The sequence below is a fragment of the Petromyzon marinus genome, chromosome 84 (genome assembly GCF_048934315.1).
Source record: "Petromyzon marinus isolate PM22_M1 ecotype Great Lakes invasive population chromosome 84, UKy_Petmar_22M1.pri1.0, whole genome shotgun sequence".
NCBI classification, from domain to species: domain Eukaryota; kingdom Metazoa; phylum Chordata; class Hyperoartia; order Petromyzontiformes; family Petromyzontidae; genus Petromyzon; species Petromyzon marinus.
The window spans coordinates 3504365-3531760 of NC_133749.1; the positions used below are offsets into that span (position 1 = coordinate 3504365).

A 27396-nucleotide genomic window follows, 5' to 3' on the forward strand; every position below is an offset into this window, starting at 1 on the left:
AACACCCTCACCCTCACCACCACCACCACCATCACCACCACCACCACCACCCTCACCACCACCACCACCAACACCTCCACCACCACCACCACCCTCACCACCACCACCACCACCCTCACCACCACCACCATCCCCACCACCACCATCACCACCACCACCACCACCACCACCATCACCACCATCACCACCACCACCACCACCACCCTCACCACACCACCACCACCACCACCATCACCACCACCATCACCACCACCACCACCACCCTCACCACCACCACCACCACCCTCACCACCACCACCACCACCACCACCACCCTCACCACACCACCACCACCACCACCATCACCACCACCATCACCACCACCACCACCACCCTCACCACCACCACCACCACCCTCACCACCACCACCAGCACCCTCACCACCACCACCCTCACAACCACCACCATCATCACCACCACCACCACCAACACCTCCACCACCACCACCACCATCACCACCACCACCACCACCACCACCTCCACCACCACCATCACCACCATCACCACCATCATCACCACCACCACCACCACCACCACCTCCACCACCACCATCACCACCATCACCTCCACCACCTCCACCACCACCACCACCATCACCACCATCACCACCACCACCATCACCACCATCACCACCACCACCACCACCACCACCACACTCACCACCACCACCACCCTCACCACCACCACCAGCACCCTCACCACCACCACCACCCTCACCACCACCACCACCATCATCACCACCACCACCACCAACACCATCATCACCACCACCACCACCATCATCACCACCACCACCACCCTCACCACCACCACCACCACCCTCACCACCACCACCACCACCCTCACCACCACCACCCTCACCACCACCACCACCATCACCACCACCACCACCACCACCCTCACCACCACCACCACCTCCACCACCACCACCTTCACCACCACCACCCTCACCACCACCACCCTCACCACCACCACCCTCACCACCACCACCACCATCACCACCACCACCACCACCCTCACCACCACCACCACCCTCACCACCACCATCATCACCACCACCATCACCACCATCACCACCACCACCATCACCACCATCACCACCACCACCATCACCACCACCACCATCATCACCACCACCACCAACACCATCATCACCACCACCATCATCACCACCACCCTCACCACCACCACCACCACCACCACCCTCACCACCACCACCACCACCCTCACCACCACCACCACCCTCACCACCACCACCCTCACCACCACCACCACCATCACCACCACCACCACCCTCACCACCACCACCCTCACCACCACCACCATCATCACCACCACCACCACCACCACCCTCACCACCACCACCACCACCATCACCACCACCACCACCCTCACCACCACCACCATCACCACCACCACCACCACCTCCACCACCACCACCCTCACCACCACCATCATCACCACCACCCGCACCCTCACCACCACCACCACCACCCTCACCACCACCACCCTCACCACCACCCTCACCACCACCCTCACCACCACCACCACCACCACCCTCACCACCACCACCACCACCATCACCACCACCACCACCACCCTCACCACCACCACCACCACCACCACCCTCACCACCACCACCACCCTCACCACCACCACCATCACCACCACCACCATCACCACCACCACCACCACCACCTCCACCACCACCATCACCACCATCACCACCACCACCCTCACCACCACCACCACCACCCTCACCACCACCACCACCCTCACCACCACCACCCTCACCACCACCACCACCATCACCACCACCACCACCACCACCACCCTCACCACCACCACCACCACCACCTCCACCACCCTCACCACCACCACCACCCTCACCACCACCACCACCACCCTCACCACCACTACCCTCACCACTACCACCATCACCACCACCACCACCACCCTCACCACCACCACCACCACCTCCACCACCACCACCCTCACCACCACCATCATCACCACCACCACTACCACCATCATCACCACCACCACCACCCTCACCACCACCACCACCACCCTCACCACCACCACCACCACCCTCACCACCACCCTCACCACCACCCTCACCACCACCACCCTCACCACCACCACCACCACCACCATCACCACCACCACCACCACCCTCACCACCACCACCACCACCACCCTCACCACCACCACCACCCTCACCACCACCACCATCACCACCACCACCATCACCACCACCACCACCACCTCCACCACCACCATCACCACCATCACCACCACCACCACCATCACCACCACCACCACCATCACCACCACCATCACCATCACCACCATCACCACCACCACCATCACCACCACCACCACCATCACCACCATCACCACCACCACCACCATCACCACCATCACCACCACCATCACCACCACCACCACCACCATCACCACCACCACCATCACCACCACCACCACCATCACCACCACCATCACCATCACCACCACCACCACCACCATCACCACCATCACCACCACCATCACCACCATCACCACCACCACCATCACCATCACCACCACCACCACCATCACCACCACCACCATCACCACCACCACCACCACCACCATCACCACCACCACCACCATCACCACCACCACCATCACCATCACCACCACCACCACCATCACCACCACCACCATCACCACCACCACCATCACCACCATCACCACCACCACCATCACCACCATCACCACCACCACCATCACCACCATCACCACCACCACCACCACTACCATCACCACCACCACCATCACCACCATCACCACCACCACCATCACCACCACCACCACTACCATCACCACCACCACCATCACCACCACCACCCCTCTCACCACCACCATCACCACCACCACCATCACCACCACCATCACCACCACCACTACCATCACCACCACCACCACCATCACCACCACCACCACCATCACCACCACCACCATCACCACCACCACCATCACCACCACCACCACCACACTCACCACCATCACTACCACCATCACCACTCACTACCACCACCACCATCACCACCACCACCACCACCACACTCACCATCACCACCACCATCACCACCACCATCACCACCACCACCATCACCACCACCACCATCACCACCACCATCACCACCATCACCACCACCACCATCACCACTCACCACCACCACCACCACCATCACCACCACCACCATCACCACCACCATCACCACCACCACCATCACCACCACCTTCACCACCACCACCACCATCACCACCACCACCATCACCACCACCACCATCACCACCACCATCACCATCACCACCATCACCACCATCACCACCACCATCACCACCACCACCACCACCACCATCACCACCTCCATCACCACCACCACCATCACCACCATCACCACCACCACCATCACCACCATCACCACCATCACCATCACCACCACCACCATCACCACCACCACCATCACCACCACCACCACCATCACCACCACCACCACCACCATCACCACCACCACCATCACCATCACCACCACCACCATCACCACCACCACCATCACCACCACCACCACCATCACCACCACCATCACCACCATCACCACCACCACCATCACCACCATCACCACCACCACCACCACTACCATCACCACCACCACCACCATCACCACCATCACCACCACCACCATCACCACCACCACTACCATCACCACCACCACCACCACCATCACCACCACCACCACTCTCACCACCACCATCACCACCACCACCATCACCACCACCATCACCACCACCACTACCATCACCACCACCATCACCACCACCATCATCACCACCACCACCACCACCATCACCACCACCACCACCACACTCACCACCATCACCACCACCATCACCACTCACCACCACCACCATCACCACCACCACCACCACCACACTCACCATCACCACCACCATCACCACCACCATCACCACCACCACCACCATCACCACCACCACCATCACCACCACCATCACCACCATCACCACCACCACCATCACCACCATCACCACCACCACCATCACCACCACTCACCACCACCACTACCATCACCACCACCACCATCACCACCATCACCACCACCACCACCACTACCATCACCACCACCACCACCATCACCACCACCACCACTCTCACCACCACCATCACCACCACCATCACCACCACCATCACCACCACCACTACCATCACCACCACCACCACCATCACCACCACCACCACCATCATCACCACCACCATCACCACCACCACCATCACCACCACCACCACCACCACACTCACCACCATCACCACCACCATCACCACTCACCACCACCACCACCATCACCACCACCACCACCACCACACTCACCATCACCACCACCATCACCACCACCATCACCACCACCACCATCACCACCACCACCATCATCACCACCATCACCACCATCACCACCACCACCACCATCACCACTCACCACCACCATCACCACCACCACCATCACCACCACCACCATCACCACCACCACCACCATCACCACTCACCACCACCATCACCACCACCACCATCACCACCACCATCACCACCACCATCACCACCATCACCACCACCACCACCATCACCACTCACCACCACCATCACCACCACCACCATCACCACCACCATCACCACCATCACCACCATCACCACCACCACCATCACCACCACCATCACCACCATCACCACCACCACCACCATCACCACTCACCACCACCATCACCACCACCACCATCACCACCACCATCACCACCACCATCACCACCACCATCACCACCACCACCATCACCACCTCTATCACCACCATCATCATCATCACCACCACCACCACTCACCATAAATCCAAGGGCCACTTTCTGACTCGTGGATCCGATGTAAAACTGCAGCAAGACAGCAGCCTCTCTGGGGGGAGGGGCAGGGGGGGCAGGGGGGGCAGGGGGGAGGGGCAGGGGGGATGGGGAGGGAGGGGGGAGGGGCAGGGGGGGCAGGGGGTAGGGGGAGGGGCAGGGGGAGGGGGGGGAAGGGGGTGGATGAGGAGGGGTGGTGTCGGTAGTGATGATGATGACGCTGCTGATGACGCTGCTGATGACGATGATGATGACGATGATGATGACGATGATGATAACGCTGCTGATGACGATGATGATAACGCTGCTGATGACGCTGCTGATGACGATGATGATGACGCTGCTGATGACGCTGCTGATGACGCTGCTGATGACGATGATGATGACGCTGCTGATGACGCTGCTGATGACGATGATGATGATGACGCTGCTGATGATGCTGCTGATGACGATGATGATGACGCTACTGATGACGCTGCTGATGATGATGACGCTGCTGCTGCTGATGACGCTGCTGATGACACTGCTGCTGATGACGCTGATGATGACGCTACTGATGACGCTGCTGATGACGCTGCTGATGATGATGATGCTGATGACGCTGCTGATGACGCTGCTGATGACACTGCTGCTGATGACGCTGATGATGACGCTACTGATGACGCTGCTGATGACGCTGCTGATGATGATGATGCTGATGACGCTGCTGATGACGCTGCTGATGACACTGCTGCTGATGACGATGATGATGACGCTACTGATGACGCTGCTGATGATGATGATGCTGATGACGCTGCTGATGACGCTGCTGATGACGATGATGATGACGATGATGATGACGCTGCTGATGACGATGATGATGACGCTGCTGATGACGCTGCTGCTGCTGCTGCTGATGATGATGACGCTGCTGATGATGCTGCTGATGACGATGATGATGACGCTACTGATGACGCTGCTGATGATGATGACGCTGCTGCTGCTGATGACGCTGCTGATGACACTGCTGCTGATGACGATGATGATGACGCTACTGATGATGCTGCTGATGACGCTGCTGATGATGATGATGCTGATGACGCTGCTGATGACGCTGCTGATGACGCTGCTGCTGATGACGATGATGATGCTGATGACGCTGCTGATGACGCTGCTGTTGATGATGATGACGCTGCTGATGACGCTGCTGATGACGCTGCTGCTGATGACGCTGATGATGACGCTACTGATGACGCTGCTGCTGATGATGATGATGACGCTGATGATGACGTTGCTGATGACGCTGTTCACCTGCTGATGACGACGACACTGCTGATGACGCTGCTGCTGCTGATGATGCTGCTGATGACGCTGCTGCTGATGATGATGACGCTGATGATGATGACGTTGCTGATGACGCTGCTCACCTGCTGCTGATGATGATGCTGATGACGTTGCTGATGACGTTGCTGATGACGCTGCTCACCTGCTGATGACATTGCTGATGACGACGACGCTGCTGATGACGCTGCTGATGATGACGCTGATGATGACGTTACTGATGACGGTGCTCACCTGCTGATGACGTTGCTGATGACGCTGATGATGATGATGACGTTGCTGATGACGTTGCTGATGACGTTGCTGATGACGTTGCTCACCTGCTGATGACGACGACTCTGGCTGATGACCCTGATGATGACGTTGCTGATGAAGTTGCTGATGACGTTGCTGATGACGTCGCTCACCTGCTGATGACGACGACGCTGCTGATGACCCTGATGATGATGATGATGACGTTGCTGATGACGTTGCTCACCTGCTGATGACGTTGCTGATGACGACGACGCTGCTGATGACCCTGATGATGATGATGATGACGTTGCTGATGACGTTGCTCACCTGCTGATGACGTTGCTGATGACGACGACGCTGCTGATGACCCTGATGATGATGATGATGACGTTGCTGATGACGTTGCTCACCTGCTGATGACGTTGCTGATGACGACGACGCTGCTTATGACGCTGATTATGATGATGATGACGTTGCTGATGACGTTGCTGATGACGTTGTGTGATGACGTCGCTCACCTGCTGATGACGTTGCTGATGACGTCGCTCACCTGCTGATGACGACGACGCTGGCTGGCTTCAGCACGGGCCGCGTCACCACGGCGCTGTTGTCCGACAGCGTCGACTGCGATTCGTTCAATCTGGTCACGTGGTAGGGCGGGGAGGGGGGAGTCACGTGGTAGGGCGGGGGGGGGGAGTCACGTGGTAGGGCGGGGGGGGGTGAATCACGTGGTGAGGGGGAGTCACGTGGGGAGGCGGGGAGCACGAGGGGAGAGACCACGGTAGCCAATGGGAGAGCGGTTGTGTGGTGGTGGGGTTAGTGAGTGAGTGGGTGAATGGGTGGGTGGGTGAGTGAGTGGGTAGGTGAGTGAGTGAGTGGGTGAGTGGGTGGGTGAGTGAGTGAGTGGGTGAGTGAGTGGGTGGGTGGATGAGTGAGTGGGTGGTTGAGTGGGTGGGTTAGTGAGTAGGTTGGTGGGTGAGTGAGTGGGTGGGTGAGTGAGTGGGTGGTGAGTGGGTGGGTGAGTGAGTGTGTGAGTGAGTGGGTGGTGAGTGGGTGGGTGAGTGACGGGTGAGTGAGTGGTTGTGGTGTAGTAGTTGTTGTTGTTGTTGTGTTGTTGTTGTGTTGTTTACCCGCTTGCCGTGGCTGTGACACTGATGTGGGCCACCCTGTGAAACCGTTCCGGGGCGAGCTGCAGCAGCAGCGTGAACGCCACCTAGACCACAACAACAACCACAACAACCACAACCACATCAACAACAACAACAACAACCACAACAACAACCACAACAACAACAACAACCACATCAACAACAACAACAACCACAACAACATCAACAACAACGACAACCACAACAACAACCACAACAACAACAACAACCACAACAACAACCACAACAACAACAACAACAACCACAACAACAACCACAACAACAACAACAACAACAACCACAACAACATCAACAACAACCACAACAACAACATCAACAACAACCACAACAACCACAACAACAACAACCACAACAACAACCACAACAACATCATCAACAACATCAACAACAACCACAACAACAACTACAACAACAACATCAACAACAACATCAACAACATCATCAACGACATCAACAACATCATCAACAACATCAACAACAACCACAACAACAACTACAACAACAACATCATCAACATCATCAACAACCACAACAACAACAACCGCAACAACAACCACAACAACAACCACAACATCATCAACATCATCAACAACATCAACAACAACCACAACAACATCAACAACAACATCATCATCAACAACATCAACAACCACAGCAACATCAACAACATCAACAACAACATCATCAACAACATCAACAACATCATCAACAACATCAACAACAACATCAACAACCACAACAACAACAACCACAACAACATCAACAACAACAATCACAACAATCACAACATCAACAACATCAACAACATCAACAACATCATCAACATCAACAACATCAACAACAACAACAACCACAACATCATCAACAACATCAACATCATCATCATCAACAACAACAACCACAACATCATCAACAACAACAACATCAACAACAACATCAACAACATCAACAACCACAACAACAACATCATCAGCAACATCAACAACATCAACATCATATTCTTAGTTTTTTCGGTAAAGTCACGTTGAAGGGAAACAACAAATTCCCACCACCATCCATCACAGAAGAATTCTCTCATCAAGACTCTGTATCATAGAGCCCAATGCATATCCGACCAGGAACACATAAGCAGTGAACTCAAGCACGTACACCAAGCTCTTAGGGCTAATGGTTACTCCGACTATACAATCCGCAAAGCTATCACTCAAACCATGAAGAAGAACCCTCTTGAGGAGCCTTTCAAAACCATCACTTTACCCTACATTGCTGGGATCACAAAAAAGATCTCCAAAATCTTGAATAAACACAAGATCCAGGTCCGTTTCAACACATTACATAAAATCCGTGATCTGGTTCCGTCTGTAAAAGATGTGATTCCGGACATACAATACCCTGGTGTCTACAAACTAAGTTGCCTCTGTGGTAGTAGTTACATTGGAGAAACCAAACGCCATATCTCGGACCGCATTCGTGAACATAAAGCAGACCTTAAACACGGTAGGACCAACACCTCGGCCGTAGCAGATCATTGTTCTAATTCAGTAGGCTCACATGCCATTGACTTTTCCAAGACAGGAGGTTCTTTGTAAGCCATCTGGCTACCATGAGAGATTCGTTCATGAGGCTATCCACATATACAAGCACAGAGACAATTTCAACCGAGAAGATGGATTCTGGCTTAGCAATCATTGGAAAGATTTGATAAACCATTTCAGGTCTTAATTGATTGTTCACGCTTACAGTGGCTTTCAGACAGCATACATTATAAAAAAAAATCGTCTCCCCCCTCCCCTTTTCAGAATATAGATGGACTAGTCCTGGGTAAACTGCCAAATCGTTGCGCGTGGCGCTAACGTTTTTATAAATAAATAAATGCGCCGTTTAAAAATAAATTCATGCAAACCAACACACCTGAAAGACGACCGTTTGAGTTATGGTCGAAACGTCGTGAGAATTTTTTTATTGTTTTATATATATATTTTTATTATTTTGTTGTTTCCCTTCAACGTGGTGGTGACTTTACCGAAAAAACTAAGAATATGAATTACTGCAGTCACGAAAGCTTTAAATCAAAACATCGACATCATCAACAACCACAACATCAACAACATCTCGATGTAAAGCTTTCGTGACTGCAATGATTCATCTTCTTTGGTTCTTTCGGTAAAGTCACGTAGAATGAGAATAAAATAATAAATTGATAAAATAAAATAACAATAATATTCTCACGACGTTTCGGCCACAACACAAGCGGCCTTCATCAGGTGAAGGGAGCGAGACTGTCTGGTAGGACAGCGCTGGAGTGACAGTCTCGCTCCCTTCACCTGATGAAGGCCGCTTGTGTTGTGGCCGAAACGTCGTGAGAATATTATTGTTATTTTATTTTATCAATTTATTATGTTATTCTCATTCTACGTGACTTTACCGAAAGAACCAAAGAAGATCAACAACATCAACGACAACCACGCCCCTCCCACTTCACCCCGTGGCCCTCCCCCTTCACCCCTCGCCCCTCCCCCTTCACCCCACGCCCCTCCCCCTTCGCCATAACCCCTCCCTCTTCACCCATCGCCCCTCCTCCATAACCATAACCCCTCCCCCTTCACGCCTCGCCCCTCCCCCTTCACCAAAACTCCTCCCCCTTCACCATAACCCCTCCCCCTTCACCATAACTCCTCCCCCTTCACCAAAACTCCTCCCCCTTCACCATAACCCCTCCCCCCCCCCACTCACCGTGGTATTGGCGTTGAGCACGGGAGAGTTGAGGGAGCACTGCAGCATGAGGGGGGCGTCACCGCCAAGGCCACGCCCCTCAACCCGCTCAAGCCCCTCCCCCTCCACCGGCTCCACCCCCTCGCTTGGCCCCGCCTCCGTGTGGCATTGCACGTGGGAGCCGATACTCTGTGGACAGTCACTCACCAGTCACTCACCAGTCACTCACCAGTCACTTACCAGTCACTCACCAATCACTCACCTCACTCACCAATCACTCACCAGTCACTCACCAGTCACTCACCAGTCACTCACCATACTCACCAATCACTCACCACTCACTCACCAGTCACTCACCAGTCACTCACCAGTCACTCACCCACTCAATCACTCACCACGCACTCACCACTCACTCACTCACTCACCCACTCACTCACCCACCCTCTCACCCACCCACCCACTCACTCACCCACCCACTCACTCACCCACCCACCCACCCTCTCACCCACTCACCCACCCACTCACTCACTCACCCACCCACCCACTCACCCACCCACCCTCTCACCCTCTCACTCACCCACTCACCCACTCACTCACCCACCCACCCACTCACTCACCCACCCACCCACTCACTCACCCACCCACCCACCCTCTCACTCACCCACTCACCCACTCACTCACCCACTCACTCACTCACCCTCTCACCCACTCACTCACCCACCCTCTCACCCACCCACCCACTCACTCACCCACCCACCCACTCACTCACCCACCCACCCACCCTCTCACCCACTCACACCCACCCACTCACTCACCCACTCACCCACCCACTCACTCACCCACTCACCCACCCACTCACTCACTCACCCACTCACTCACCCACTCACCCACCCTCTCACCCACCCACTCACTCACCCACCCACTCACTCACCCACCCACCCACCCACTCACTCACCCACCCACTCACTCACTCACCCACTCACTCACTCACCCACTCACCCACCCACTCACCCACCCACTCACCCACCCACTCACCCACTCACTCACCCTCTCACCCACTCACCCACTCACTCACCCACCCTCTCACCCACTCACCCACCCACTCACTCACCCACCCACTCACTCACCCACTCACTCACTCACCCACTCACTCACCCACCCACTCACTCACCCACCCTCTCACCCACCCACTCACTCACCCACCCACCCACTCACCCACTCACCCACCCACCCACCCTCTCACTCACCCACTCACCCACTCACTCACCACATTGTTGACCGTCATGAACAGTAGTCCCGGCGAGAGATTGATTCTCACACGAGCGTCTGCAGAATCCTCGCCCGAGTTGGAGACGCGGAGACACAGGGGGACAAACTCGTCTAGGCCCAGAAAGAGTTGAGTCACAGCATTCCTGAGATAAACAGAGACACGCAGAGACACACAGAGACACACAGAGACACACAGAGACACACAGAGACAAACAGAGACACGCTGAGACACAGAGACACAGGGGGACAAACTCGTCTAGGCCCAGAAAGAGTTGAGTCACAGCATTCCTGAGATAAACAGAGACACGCAGAGACACACAGAGACACACAGAGACAAACAGAGACACGCTGAGACACACAGAGACACACAGAGACGCGGAGACACAGGGGGACAAACTCGTCTAGGCCCAGAAAGAGCTGAGTCACAGTATTCCTGAGACATACAGAGACACACAGAGACACACAGAGACACGCTGAGACACACAGAGACACACAGGGACACGCTGAGACACACAGAGACACACAGAGACACAGAGACACAGGGGGACAAACTCGTCTAGGCCCAGAAAGAGCTCAGTCACAGCATTTCTGAGACACACAGAGACACACAGAGACACACAGAGACACACAGAGACACAGGGGGACAAACTCGTCTAGGCCCAGAAAGAGCTGAGTCACAGCATTTCTGAGACACACAGAGACACACAGAGACACACAGAGACACACAGAGACACAGGGGGACAAACTCGTCTAGGCCCAGAAAGAGCTGAGTCACAGCATTTCTGAGACACACAGAGACACACAGAGATACACAGAGACATGCTGAGACACACAGAGACACACAGAGACACACAGAGACATGCTGAGACACACAGAGACACACAGAGACACACAGAGACACGCTGAGACACACAGAGACACACAGAGACACGCTGAGACACGCTGAGACACACAGAGACACACAGAGACACGCTGAGACACACAGAGACCCAGAGACACACAGAGACACACAGAGACACGCTGAGACACACAGAGACACACTGAGACACACAGAGACACAGGGGGATAAACTCGTCCAGGCCCAGAAAGAGCTGAGTCACAGCATTCCTGAGATAAACAGAGACACACAGAGACACACAGAGACACGCTGAGACATAGAGAGACACACAGAGACACACAGAGACACGGAGACACAGGGGGACAAACTCGTCTAGGCCCAGAAAGAGTTGAGTCACAGCATTCCTGAGACACACAGAGACACACAGAGACACGCAGAGACACACAGAGACACACAGAGACACGCTGAGACACACAGAGACACACAGACACACGCTGAGACACACAGAGACACACAGAGACACACAGAGACACACAGAGACACGCTGAGACACACAGAGACACACAGAGACACACAGAGACACACACAGACACGCTGAGACACACAGAGACACACAGAGACACACAGAGACACACAGAGACACACAGAGACACAGGGGGACAAACTCGTCTAGGCCCAGAAAGAGTTGAGTCACAGTATTCCTGAGACACACAGAGGCACACAGAGACACACAGAGACACACAGAGACACACAGAGACACAGAGAGACACGCTGAGACACACAGAGACACACAGAGACACAGGGGGACAAACTCGTCTAGGCCCAGAAAGAGCTGAGTCACAGCATTTCTGAGACACACAGAGACACACAGAGACACACATAGACACGCTGAGACACACAGAGACACACAGAGACACACAGAGACACACTGAGACACACAGAGACACACAGAGACACACAGAGACACACTGAGACACACAGAGATACATAGAGACACACAGAGACACACAGAGACACGCTGAGTCACACAGAGACACACAGAGACACACAGAGACACGCTGAGACACGTTGAGACACACAGAGACACACAGAGACACGCTGAGACACACAGAGACACACAGACACACGCTGAGACACACAGAGACACACAGAGACACACAGAGACACACAGAGACACACAGAGACACGCTGAGACACACAGAGACACACAGAGACACACAGAGACACACACAGACACGCTGAGACACACAGAGACACACAGAGACACACAGAGACACACAGAGACACAGGGGGACAAACTCGTCTAGGCCCAGAAAGAGTTGAGTCACAGTATTCCTGAGACACACAGAGGCACACAGAGACACACAGAGACACACAGAGACACACAGAGACACAGAGAGACACGCTGAGACACACAGAGACACACAGAGACACAGGGGGACAAACTCGTCTAGGCCCAGAAAGAGCTGAGTCACAGCATTTCTGAGACACACAGAGACACACAGAGACACACATAGACACGCTGAGACACACAGAGACACACAGAGACACACAGAGACACACTGAGACACACAGAGACACACAGAGACACACAGAGACACACTGAGACACACAGAGATACATAGAGACACACAGAGACACACAGAGACACGCTGAGACACACAGAGACACACAGACACACGCTGAGACACACAGAGACACACAGAGACACACAGAGACACACAGAGACACACAGAGACACACAGAGACACGCTGAGACACACAGAGACACACAGAGACACACAGAGACACACACAGACACGCTGAGACACACAGAGACACACAGAGACACACAGAGACACACAGAGACACACAGAGACACAGGGGGACAAACTCGTCTAGGCCCAGAAAGAGTTGAGTCACAGTATTCCTGAGACACACAGAGACACACAGAGACACACAGAGACACAGAGAGACACACAGAGACACAGAGAGACACGCTGAGACACACAGAGACACACAGAGACACAGGGGGACAAACTCGTCTAGGCCCAGAAAGAGCTGAGTCACAGCATTTCTGAGACACACAGAGACACACAGAGACACACATAGACACGCTGAGACACACAGAGACACACAGAGACACACAGAGACACACAGAGACACACAGAGACACACAGAGACACACTGAGACACACAGAGATACATAGAGACACACAGAGACACACAGAGACACGCTGAGTCACACAGAGACACACAGAGACACACAGAGACACGCTGAGACACGTTGAGACACACAGAGACACAGGGGGACAAACTCGTCTAGACCCAGAAAGAGCTGAGTCACAGCATTCTGGAGACACACAGAGACACACAGAGAGACACAGAGACACACAGAGACACACAGAGACACACAGAGACACGCTGAGACACAGAGACACACAGAGACACACAGAGACACACAGAGACACACTGAGACACACAGAGACACACTGAGACACACAGAGACACGCTGAGACACAAAGAGACACACAGAGACACACAGAGGCACAGAGACAAACAGAGACACACAGAGACACACAGAGACACACAGGGACACGCTGAGACACACAGAGACACAGGGGGACAAACTCGTCTAGGCCCAGAAAGAGCTGAGTCACAGTATTCCTGAGACACACAGAGACACACAGAGACACACAGAGACACACAGAGACACGCAGAGACACGCTGAGACACACAGAGACACACAGAGACACACAGAGACACGCTGAGACACACAGAGACACACAGAGACACACAGAGAGACACAGAGACACACAGAGACTCACAGAGACACACAGAGACACACAGAGACACACAGGGACACGCTGAGACACGCTGAGACACACAGAGACACAGAGACACACAGAGACACACAGAGACACAGGGGGACAAACTCGTTTAGACCCAGAAAGAGCTGATTCACAGCATTCCTGAGACACACAGACACACAGAGACACACAGAGACACACAGAGACACACAGAGACACACAGAGACACAGAGACACAGGGGGACAAACTCGTCTAGACCCAGAAAGAGCTGAGTCACAGCATTCCTGAGATAAACAGAGACACGCAGAGACACACAGAGACACACAGAGACACACAGAGACACGCTGAGACATAGAGAGACACACAGAGACACACAGAGACACGGAGACACAGGGGGACAAACTCGTCTAGGCCCAGAAAGAGCTGAGTCACAGCATTCCTGAGACACACAGAGACACACAGAGACACACAGAGACACACAGAGACACGCTGAGACACACAGAGACACACAGAGACACACAGAGACACGCTGAGACACGCTGAGACACACAGAGACACAGAGACACACAGAGACACACAGAGACACACAGAGACACACAGAGACACGCTGAGACACACAGAGACACACAGAGACACACTGAGACACACAGAGACACACAGAGACACACAGAGACAAACAGAGACACACAGAGACACGCTGAGACACACAGAGACACACAGAGACACGCTGAGACATAGAGAGACACACAGAGACACACAGAGACACGCTGAGACACAGAGACACAGGGGGACAAACTCGTCTAGGCCCAGAAAGAGTTGAGTCACAGCATTCCTGAGACACACAGAGACACACAGAGACACACAGAGACACGCTGAGACACACAGAGACACACAGAGACACACAGAGACACGCTGAGACACAAAGAGACACACAGAGACACACAGAGGCCCAGAGACACGCAGAGACACACAGAGACACGCTGAGACACACAGAGACACACAGAGACAGAGACACACAGAGACACACAGAGACACGCTGAGACACGCTGAGACACACAGAGACACACAGAGACACAGAGACACACTGACACACAGAGACACACAGAGACACACAGAGACACGCAGAGACACACAGAGACACAGAGACACACTGACACACAGAGACACACAGAGACACACAGAGACACACAGAGACACGCAGAGACACACAGAGACACGCTGAGACATAGAGAGACACACAGAGACACACAGAGACACGGAGACACAGGGGGACAAACTCGTCTAGGCCCAGAAAGAGCTGAGTCACAGTATTCCTGAGACACACAGAGACACGCAGAGACACGCAGAGACACGCTGAGACACACAGAGACACACAGAGACACACAGAGACACGCTGAGACACAAAGAGACACACAGAGACACACAGAGGCCCAGAGACACGCAGAGACACACAGAGACACGCTGAGACACAAAGAGACACACAGAGACACACAGAGGCCCAGAGACACACATAGACACGCTGAGACACACAGAGACACACAGAGACACACAGAGACACGCTGAGACACAAAGAGACACACAGAGACACACAGAGGCCCAGAGACACACAGAGACACACAGAGACACACAGGGACACACAGGGACACGCTGAGACACACAGAGACACACAGAGACACAGGGGGACAAACTCGTCTAGGCCCAGAAAGAGCTGAGTCACAGCATTCTGGAGACACACAGAGACACACAGAGACACACAGAGACACACAGAGACACGCTGAGACACACAGAGACACACAGAGACACACAGAGATACACAGAGACACAGAGACACAGGGGGACAAACTCGTCTAGGCCCAGAAAGAGCTGAGTCACGGCATTCCTGAGACACACAGAGACACACAGAGACACACAGAGACACACAGAGACACAGAGACACACAGAGACACACAGGGACACACAGAGACAGAGACACACTGAGACACACAGAGACACACAGAGACACGCTGAGACACACAGAGACACGCAGAGACACACAGAGACACGCTGAGACACACAGAGACACGCTGAGACACACAGAGACACACAGAGACACACAGAGACACGCTGAGACACACAAAGACACAGAGACACAGAGATACACAGAGACACACTGAGACACACAGAGACACACAGAGACAGAGACACACAGAGACACACAGAGACACGCTGAGACACACAGAGACACACAGAGACACAGAGACACGCTGAGACACACAGAGACACACAGAGACACACAGAGACACACAGAGACACGGAGACACAGGGGGACAAACTCGTCTAGGCCCAGAAAGAGCTGAGTCACAGCATTCTTGAGACACACAGAGACACACAGAGATACACAGAGACATGCTGAGACACACAGAGACACACAGAGACACACAGAGACACACAGAGACACGCTGAGACACGCTGAGACACACAGAGACACACAGAGACATGCTGAGACACACAGAGACACACAAAGACACACAGAGACACACAGAGACACAGAGACACAGGGGGACAAACTCGTCGAGGCCCAGAAAGAGCTGAGTCACAGCATTCCTGAGACACACAGAGACACACAGAGACACACAGAGACACGCTGAGACACACAGAGACACACAGAGACACACAGAGACACGCTGAGACACAGAGAGACACACAGAGACACACAGAGACACGCTGAGACACACAGAGACACACAGAGACACACAGACACACACAGAGACAGAGACACACAGAGACACACAGACACACAGAGACACACAGAGACACACAGAGACACAGAGACACACAGAGACACAGAGACACACAGAGACACAAAGAGACACACAGAGACACACAGAGACACACAGAGACACGCTGAGACACACAGAGACACACAGAGACACACAGAGACACAGAGACACACAGAGACACACAGAGACAGAGACACACAGAGACACACAGAGACACGCTGAGACACACAGAGACACACAGAGACACAGAGACACACAGAGACACACAGAGACACACTGAGACACACAGAGACACACAGAGACAGAGACACACAGAGACACACAGAGACACGCTGAGACACACAGAGACACACAGAGACACAGAGACACGCTGAGACACACAGAGACACACAGAGACACACAGAGACACGCTGAGACACACAGAGACACAGAGACACAGGGGGACAAACTCGTCTAGGCCCAGAAAGAGCTGAGTCACAGCATTCCTGATACACACAGAGACACACAGAGACACACAGAGAGACACAGAGACACAGAGACACACAGAGACACACACAGACACACAGAGACTCACAGAGAGACACAGAGACACACTGAGACATACAGAGACACAGAGACACACAGAGACACACTGAGACACACAGAGACACACAGAGGCCCAGAGACACACAGAGACACACATAGACACACAGAGACACACAGAGACACACAGAGACACACAGAGACACGCTGAGACACAAAGAGACACACAGAGACACACAGAGACACGCTGAGACACAAAGAGACACACAGAGACACACAGAGGCCCAGAGACACACAGAGACACACATAGACACACAGAGACACACAGAGACACACAGAGACACACATAGACACGCAGAGACACGCTGAGACACACAGAGACACAGGGGGACAAACTCGTCTAGGCCCAGAAAGAGCTGAGTCACAGCATTCTGGAGACACACAGAGACACACAGAGACACGCTGAGACACACAGAGACACACAGAGACACACAGAGACACACAGAGACACAGAGACACACAGAGACACACAGAGACACGCTGAGACACACAGAGACACACAGAGACAGAGACACACAGAGACACACAGAGACACGCTGAGACACACAGAGACACACAGAGACATAGAGACACGCTGAGACACACAGAGACACACAGAGACACACAGAGACACGCTGAGACACACAGAGACACACAGAGACACACAGAGACACACAGAGACACGCTGAGACACAAAGAGACACACAGAGACACACAGAGACACACAGAGACACGCTGAGACACACAGAGACACACAGAGACAGAGACACACAGAGACACACAGAGACACGCTGAGACACACAGAGACACACAGAGACACAGAGACACACAGAGACACACAGAGAGACACAGAGACACAGAGACACACAGAGACACACACAGACACACAGAGACACACAGAGAGACACAGAGACACACTGAGACACACAGAGACACACAGAGACACACAGAGACACACAGAGACACACAGAGACACGTTGAGACACACAGAGACACACAGAGACACACTGAGACACACAGAGACACGCTGAGACACACAGAGACACAGAGACACACAGAGACACACAGAGACACGCTGAGACACACAGAGACACACAGAGACACGCTGAGACACACAGAGACATACAGAGACACAGGGGGACAAACTCGTCTAGGCCCAGAAAAGCTGAATCACAGCATTCCTGAGACACACAGAGACACACAGAGACACACAGAGACACGCTGAGACACACAGATACACACAGAGACACGCTGAGACACACAGAGACACGCTGAGACACACAGTGGTGAGTGAGTTGTGAGTGTGAGTGAGTGGTGAGTGAGTGGTGAGTGTGACTGGTGAGTGTGAGTGAGTGGTGTGAGTGAGTGGTGAGGGAGTGGTGAGTGGTGTGAGTGAGTGGTGTGTGAGTGGTGAGTGAGTTGTGAGTGTGAGTGAGTGAGTGGTGAGTGTGAGTAAGTGAGTGGTGAGTGAGTGGTGAGTGTGAGTGAGTGAGTGGTGATTGAGTGGTGAGTGAGTGGTGAGTGTGACTGGTGAGTGGTGAGTGAGTGGTGTGTGAGTGGTGAGTGAGTTGTGAGTGTGAGTGAGTGAGTGGTGAGTGTGAGTAAGTGAGTGGTGAGTGAGTGGTGAGTGTGAGTGAGTGAGTGTGTGGTGAGGGAGTGGTGAGTGGTGTGTGAGTGAGTGAGTGGTGAGTGAGTGAGTGAGTGGTGATTGAGTGGTGAGTGAGTGGTGAGTGGGGTGAGTGAGTGGTGAGTGAGTGGTGAGTGACTGGTGAGTGATTGAGTGAGTCGTGAGTGAGTGATTGGTGAGTGAGTGGTGAGTGAGTGAGTGAGTGGTGAGTGAGTGGGTGAGTGAGTGGTGAGTGTGAGTAGTGAGTGAGTGGTGAGTGCGAGTGGTGAGTGGTGAGTGGGGTGAGTGAGTGGTGAGTGAGTGGTGAGTGAGTGGTGAGTGAGTGAGTGGTGAGTGTGAGTGGTGAGTGAGTGGTGAGTGGGGTGAGTGATTGAGTGAGTGGTGAGTGAGTGAGTGGTGAGTGAGTGTGAGTGGTGAGTGAGTGAGTGGTGAGTGAGTGGTGAGTGTGAGTGGTGAGTGAGTGGTGAGTGAGTGGTGAGTGGTGAGTGAGTGAGTGGTGAGTGAGTGGTGAATGAGTGGTGAGTAGTGAGTGGTGAGTGAGTGTGAGTGACTGGTGAGTGTGAGTGGTGAGTGTGAGTGGTGAGTGAGTGGTGAGTGGTGAGTGAGTGGTGAGTGAGTGGTGAGTGAGTGGTGAGTGGGGTGAGTGAGTGAGTGAGTGGTAAGTGAGTGGTGAGTGAGTGGTGAGTGGGGTGAGTGAGTGAGTGGTGAGTGTGAGTGGTGAGTGATTGGTGAGTGTGAGTGACTGGTGAGTGAGTGAGTGGTGAGTGAGTGATGAGTGGTGAGTGAGTGGTGAGTCAGTGGTGAGTGGTGAGTGAGTGAGTGGTGAGTGTGAGTGGTGAGTGAGTGGTGAGTAGTGAGTGAGTGGTGAGTGAATAGTGAGTGAGTGGTGAGTGAGTGGTGAGTGAGTGAGTGGTGAGTGAGTGGTGAGTGAGTCGTGAGTGAGTGGTGAGTGAGTGGTGAGTGAGTGAATGGTGAGTGAGTGGTGAGTAGTGAGTGGTGAGTGAGTGGTGAGTGGTGAGTGTGAGTGGTGAGTGAGTGGTGAGTGAGTGAGTGGTGAGTGAGTTGTGAGTGTGAGTGAGTGAGTGAGTGGTGAGTGGTGAGTGTGAGTGGTGAGTGAGTGGTGAGTGAGTGAGTGGTGAGTGAGTTGTGAGTGTGAGTGAGTGAGTGGTGAGTGTGAGTGAGTGAGTGGTGAGTGAGTGGTGAGTGTGAGTGAGTGAGTGTGTGGTGAGTGGTGAGTGAGTGAGTGGTGAGTGAGTGGTGAATGAGTGGTGAGTAGTGAGTGGTGAGTGAGTGGTGAGTGTGAGTGGTGAGTGAGTGGTGAGTGAGTGGTGAGTGGGGTGAGTGAGTGAGTGGTGAGTGTGAGTGACTGGTGATGATTGAGTGAGTGGTGAGTGAGTAATTGGTGAGTGAGTGGTGAGTGAGTGAGTGAGTGGTGAGTGAGTGGGTGAGTGAGTGGTGAGTGTGAGTAGTGAGTGAGTGGTGAGTGCGAGTGGTGAGTGAGTGGTGAGTGGGGTGAGTGAGTGGTGAGTGAGTGGTGAGTGAGTGGTGAGTGAGTGAGTGAGTGGTGAGTGAGTGGTGAGTGAGTGAGTGGTGAATGTGAGTGGTGAGTGAGTGGTGAGTGGGGTGAGTGAGTGAGTGAGTGGTGAGTGAGTGTGAGTGGTGAGTGAGTGAGTGGTGAGTGAGTGGTGAGTGTGAGTGGTGAGTGAGTGGTGAGTGGTGAGTGAGTGGTGAGTGGTGAGTGAGCGAGTGGTGAGTGAGTGGTGAATGAGTGATGAGAGTGAGTGGTGAGTGAGTGGTGAGTGTGAGTGGTGAGTGAGTGGTGAGTGTGATTGGTGAGTGAGTGGTGAGTGAGTGGTGAGTGGGGTGAGTGAGTGAGTGAGTGGTGAGTGAGTGGTGAGTGAGTGGTGAGTGGGGTGAGTGAGTGAGTGGTGAGTGTGAGTGGTGAGTGATTGGTGAGTGTGAGTGACTGGTGAGTGAGTGAGTGAGTGGTGAGTGAGTGATGAGTGGTGAGTGAGTGGTGAGTGAGTGGTGAGTGGTGAGTGAATGAGTGGTGAGTGTGAGTGGTGAGTGAGTGGTGAGTGAGTGAGTGAGTGGTGAGTGAGTTGTGAGTGAGTGAGTGGTGAGTGTGAGTGAGTGGTGAGTAAGTGGTGAGTGTGAGTGAGTGAGTGTGTGGTGAGTGAGTGAGTGAGTGGTGAGTGAGTGGTGAGTGAGTGGTGAGTGGGGTGAGTGAGTGGTGAGTGTGAGTGGTGAGTGATTGGTGAGTGAGTGAGTGATGAGTGTGAGTGGTGGGTGAGTGGTGAGTGATTGGTGAGTGAGTGAGTGGTGAGTGAGTGAGTGATTGGTGAGTGAGTGGTGAATGAGTGGTGAGTAGTGAGTGGTGAGTGAGTGGTGAGTGGTGAGTGAGTGGTGAGTGAGTGGTGAGTGAGTGGTGAGTGAGTGAGTGGTGAGTGTGAGTGACTGGTGAGTGATTGAGTGAGTGGTGAGTGAGTGATTGGTGAGTGAGTGGTGAGTGAGTGAGTGAGTGTGAGTGAGTGAGTGAGTGTGTGGTGAGTGGTGAGTGAGTGAGTGAGTGGTGAGTGAGTGGTGAATGAGTGGTGAGTAGTGAGTGGTGAGTGAGTGGTGAGTGTGAGTGGTGAGTGAGTGGTGAGTGAGTGGTGAGTGGGGTGAGTGAGTGAGTGGTGAGTGTGAGTGACTGGTGAGTGATTGAGTGAGTGGTGAGTGAGTGATTGGTGAGTGAGTGGTGAGTGAGTGAGTGAGTGGTGAGTGAGTGGGTGAGTGAGTGGTGAGTGTGAGTAGTGAGTGAGTGGTGAGTGCGTGTGGTGAGTGAGTGGTGAGTGGGGTGAGTGAGTGGTGAGTGAGTGGTGAGTGAGTGGTGAGTGAGTGAGTGAGTGGTGAGTGAGTGGTGAGTGAGTGAGTGGTGAATGTGAGTGGTGAGTGAGTGGTGAGTGGGGTGAGTGAGTGAGTGAGTGAGTGGTGAGTGAGTGTGAGTGGTGAGTGAGTGAGTGGTGAGTGAGTGGTGAGTGTGAGTGGTGAGTGAGTGGTGAGTGGTGAGTGAGTGGTGAGTGGTGAGTGAGTGAGTGGTGAGTGAGTGGTGAATGAGTGATGAGAGTGAGTGGTGAGTGAGTGGTGAGTGTGAGTGGTGAGTGAGTGGTGAGTGTGAGTGGTGAGTGAGTGGTGAGTGAGTGGTGAGTGGGGTGAGTGAGTGAGTGAGTGGTGAGTGAGTGGTGAGTGAGTGGTGAGTGGGGTGAGTGAGTGAGTGGTGAGTGTGAGTGAGTGAGTGGTGAGTGGTGAGTGAGTGATTGGTGAGTGAGTGGTGAGTGAGTGATTGAGTGGTGAGTGAGTGGTGAGTGTAAGTGGTGAGTGAGTGGTGAGTGAGTGGTGAGTGAGTGTGAGTGAGTGAGTAGTGAGTGAGTGGTGAGTGTGAGTGAGTGAGTGGTGAGTGAGTGAGTGGTGAGTGAGTGAGTGGTGAGTGGTGAGTGAGTGAGTGGTGAGTGTGAGTGAGTGAGTGGTGAGTGAGTGAGTGGTGAGTGAGTGAGTGGTGAGTGAGTGGTGAGTGTGAGTGAGTGAGTGGTGAGTGAGTGAGTGGTGAGTGTGTGAGTGGTGAGTGAATGGTGAGTGAGTGGTGAGTGAGTGAGTGAGTGATTGGTGAGTGAGTGGTGAGTGGTGAGTGAGTGAGTGAGTGGTGAGTGAGTGGTGAGTGAGTGAGTGAGTGATGAGTGTGAGTGAGTGAGTGGTGCGTGTGTGAGTGGTGAGTGATTGGTGAGTGAGTGGTGAGTGAGTGGTGAGTGGTGAGTGAGTGATGAGTGTGAGTGAGTGAGTGTGAGTGAGTGAGTGGTGAGTGAGTGGTGAGTGAGTGGTGAGTGAGTGAGTGAGTGGTGAGTGAGTGGTGAGTGAGTGGTGAGTGAGTGAGTGGTGAGTGGGGTGAGTGAGTGAGTGGTGAGTGGTGAGTGGGGTGAGTGAGTGAGTAGTGAGTGAGTGATGAGTGTGAGTGAGTGGTGAGTGAGTGGTGAGTGAGTGAGTGAGTGGTGAGTGAGTGGTGAGTGAGTGGTGAGTGAGTGAGTGGTGAGTGAGTGGTGAGTGGTGAGTGAGTGTGAGTGGTGAGTGAGTGAGTGGTGAGTGGTGAGTGTGAGTGGTGAGTGAGTGGTGAGTGATTGGTGAGTGAGTGAGTGGTGAGTGTGAGTGAGTGAGTGGTGAGTGTGAGTGGTGAGTGAGTGAGTGGTGAGTGAGTAGTGAGCGAGTGGTGAGTGAGTGGTGAGTGAGTGAGTGATTGATTGGTGAGTGAGTGGTGAGTGAGTGGTGAGTGGTGAGTGAGTGGTGAGTGAGTGAGTGGTGAGTGAGTGGTGAGTGAGTGGTGAGTATGAGTGAGTGAGTGGTGAGTGATTGGTGAGTGAGTGATTGGTGAGTGAGTGAGTGGTGAGTGAGTGGTGAGTGAGTGGTGAGTCAGTGAGTGGTGAGTGGTGAGTGAGTGGTGAGTGGTGAGTGAGTGAGTGGTGAGTGAGTGAGTGAGTGGTGAGTGATTGGTGAGTGAGTGAGTGGTGAGTGAGTGGTGATTGGTGAGTGAGTGGTGAGTGGGTGGTGAGTGAGTGAGTGGTGAGTCAGTGGTGAGTGAGTGAGTGGTGAGTGTGAGTGGTGAGTGAGTGAGTGAGTGGTGAGTGAGTGAGTGAATGGTGAGTGAGTGAGTGATTGGTGAGTGAGTGAGTGGTGAGTGATTGGTGAGTGAGTGAGTGATTGGTGAGTGAGTGAGTGATTGGTGAGTGAGTGGTGAGTGGTGAGTGAGTGAGTGGTGAGTGTGAGTGGTGAGTGAGTGGTGAGTGTGAGTGGTGAGTGAGTGAGTGATTGGTGAGTGAGTGGTGAGTGAGTGGTGAGTGTGAGTGAGTGAGTGGTGAGTGATTGGTGAGTGAGTGGTGAGTGAGTGAGTGGTGAGTGAGTGAGTGATTGGTGAGTGAGTGAGTGGTGAGTGATTGGTGAGTGAGTGAGTGGTGAGTGAGTGATTGGTGAGTGAGTGGTGAGTGTGAGTGGTGAGGATCTCACTGGCACAGTGATGCTGTAAGCGCCAGGTCAGGTACACAGACGTCATCTCTGCCACAGAAAATCTGGAATTTCAGCTGCAACACAAAGACAAAGATCCCCCGTGTAGCCTTCACAGACTGTAGGGGCAAGTGCTGTTAGTAGCGAGCAGCACCTACACACACAGACACACACACACAGACACACACACAGAGACAGACACACACACACACAGACACACACACACAGACACACACACACAGACAGACACACACACACACAGACACACACACACAGATACACACACAGACACACACAGAGACAGACACACCACACACTCACACACAGACACACACCACACACTCACACATAGACACACACACTCATACAGACACACACACACAGACACACACACAGTGTGTCTCTAGTGTGTCTCTAGCGTGTCTCTAGTGTGTCTCTAGCGTGTCTCTAGCGTGTCTCTAGCGTGTGTCTAGCGTGTCTCTAGTGTGTCTCTAGAGTGTCTCTAGTGTGTCTCTAGTGTGTCTCTAGTGTGTCTCTAGTGTGTCTCTAGAGTGTCTCTAGCGTGTCTCTAGTGTGTCTCTAGTGTGTCTCTAGAGTGTCTCTAATGTGTCTCTAGTGTGTCTCTAGTGTGTCTCTAGTGTGTCTCTAGTGTGTCTCTAGAGTGTCTCTAGCGTGTCTCTAGTGTGTCTCTAGCGTGTCTCTAGAGTGTCTCTAGTGTGTCTCTAGCGTGTCTCTAGAGTGTCTCTAGTGTGTCTCTAGCGTGTCTCTAGAGTGTCTCTAGTGTGTCTCTAGTGTGTCTCTAGAGTGTCTCTAGTGTGTCTCTAGTGTGTCTCTAGTGTGTCTCTAGTGTGTCTCTAGTGTGTCTCTAGTGTGTCTCTAGTGTGTCTCTAGTGTGTCTCTAGCGTGTCTCTAGTGTGTCTCTAGCGTGTCTCTAGTGTGTCTCTAGTGTGTCTCTAGCGTGTCTCTAGCGTGTCTCTAGTGTGTCTCTAGCGTGTCTCTAGTGTGTCTCTAGTGTGTCTCTAGTGTGTCTCTAGTGTGTCTCTAGTGTGTCTCTAGTGTGTCTCTAGAGTGTCTCTAGTGTGTCTCTAGTGTGTCTCTAGCGTGTCTCTAGTGTGTCTCTAGTGTGTCTCTAGTGTGTCTCTACCGTGTCTCTAGTGTGTCTCTAGTGTGTCTCTAGTGTGTCTCTAGTGTGTCTATAGCGTGTCTCTAGTGTGTCTCTAGTGTGTCTCTAGTGTGTCTCTAGTGTGTCTCTAGCGTGTCTCTAGCGTGTCTCTAGCGTGTCTCTAGTGTGTCTCTAGTGTGTCTCTAGTGTGTCTCTAGAGTGTCTCTAGTGTGTCTCTAGTGTGTCTCTAGCGTGTCTCTAGCGTGTCTCTAGTGTGTCTCTAGCGTGTCTCTAGAGTGTCTCTAGAGTGTCTCTAGCGTGTCTCTAGTGTGTCTCTAGTGTGTCTCTAGTGTGTCTCTAGAGTGTCTCTAGTGTGTCTCTAGCGTGTCTCTAGAGTGTCTCTAGTGTGTCTCTAGTGTGTCTCTAGTGTGTCTCTAGCGTGTCTCTAGAGTGTCTCTAGCGTGTCTCTAGTGTGTCTCTAGAGTGTCTCTAGTGTGTCTCTAGAGTGTCTCTAGTGTGTCTCTAGTGTGTCTCTAGAGTGTCTCTAGTGTGTCTCTAGTGTGTCCCTAGCGTGTCTCTAGTGTGTCTCTAGTGTGTCTCTAGCGTGTCTCTAGCGTGTCGCTAGTATGTCTCTAGTGTGTCTCTAGTGTGTCTCTAGTGTGTCTCTAGAGTGTCTCTAGTGTGTCTCTAGTGTGTCTCTAGTGTGTCTCTAGTATGTCTCTAGAGTGTCTCTAGTGTGTCTCTAGTGTGTCTCTAGTGTGTCTCTAGTGTGTCTCTAGCGTGTCTCTAGCGTGTCTCTAGCGTGTCTCTAGCGTGTCTCTAGCGTGTCTCTAGTATGTCTCTAGTGTATCTCTAGCGTGTCTCTAGAGTGTCTCTAGTGTGTCTCTAGTGTGTCTCTAGAGTGTCTCTAGTGTGTCTCTAGCGTGTCTCTAGTGTGTCTCTAGAGTGTCTCTAGCGTGTCTCTAGAGTGTCTCTAGTATGTCTCTAGAGTGTCTCTAGT

General features: G+C 53.2%; 1 protein-coding gene across 1 annotated transcript in view; it reads right to left on the bottom strand.

Moving 5' to 3' along the window:
- LOC116936888 (integrin alpha-L-like) overlaps nucleotides 1-27396 on the bottom strand; it is a 179319-nt gene that overhangs the window by 17604 nt on the left and 134319 nt on the right. Inside the window, exons 17-22 of the mRNA XM_076057808.1 lie at nucleotides 25298-25371; nucleotides 11690-11834; nucleotides 10444-10611; nucleotides 7672-7754; nucleotides 7092-7181; nucleotides 4976-5042 (exon numbers count right to left, since the gene is read on the bottom strand). Of these exons, the coding sequence (XP_075913923.1) occupies nucleotides 4976-5042; nucleotides 7092-7181; nucleotides 7672-7754; nucleotides 10444-10611; nucleotides 11690-11834; nucleotides 25298-25371 (627 nt within the window). The remainder of the gene's footprint in view (nucleotides 1-4975; nucleotides 5043-7091; nucleotides 7182-7671; nucleotides 7755-10443; nucleotides 10612-11689; nucleotides 11835-25297; nucleotides 25372-27396) is intronic.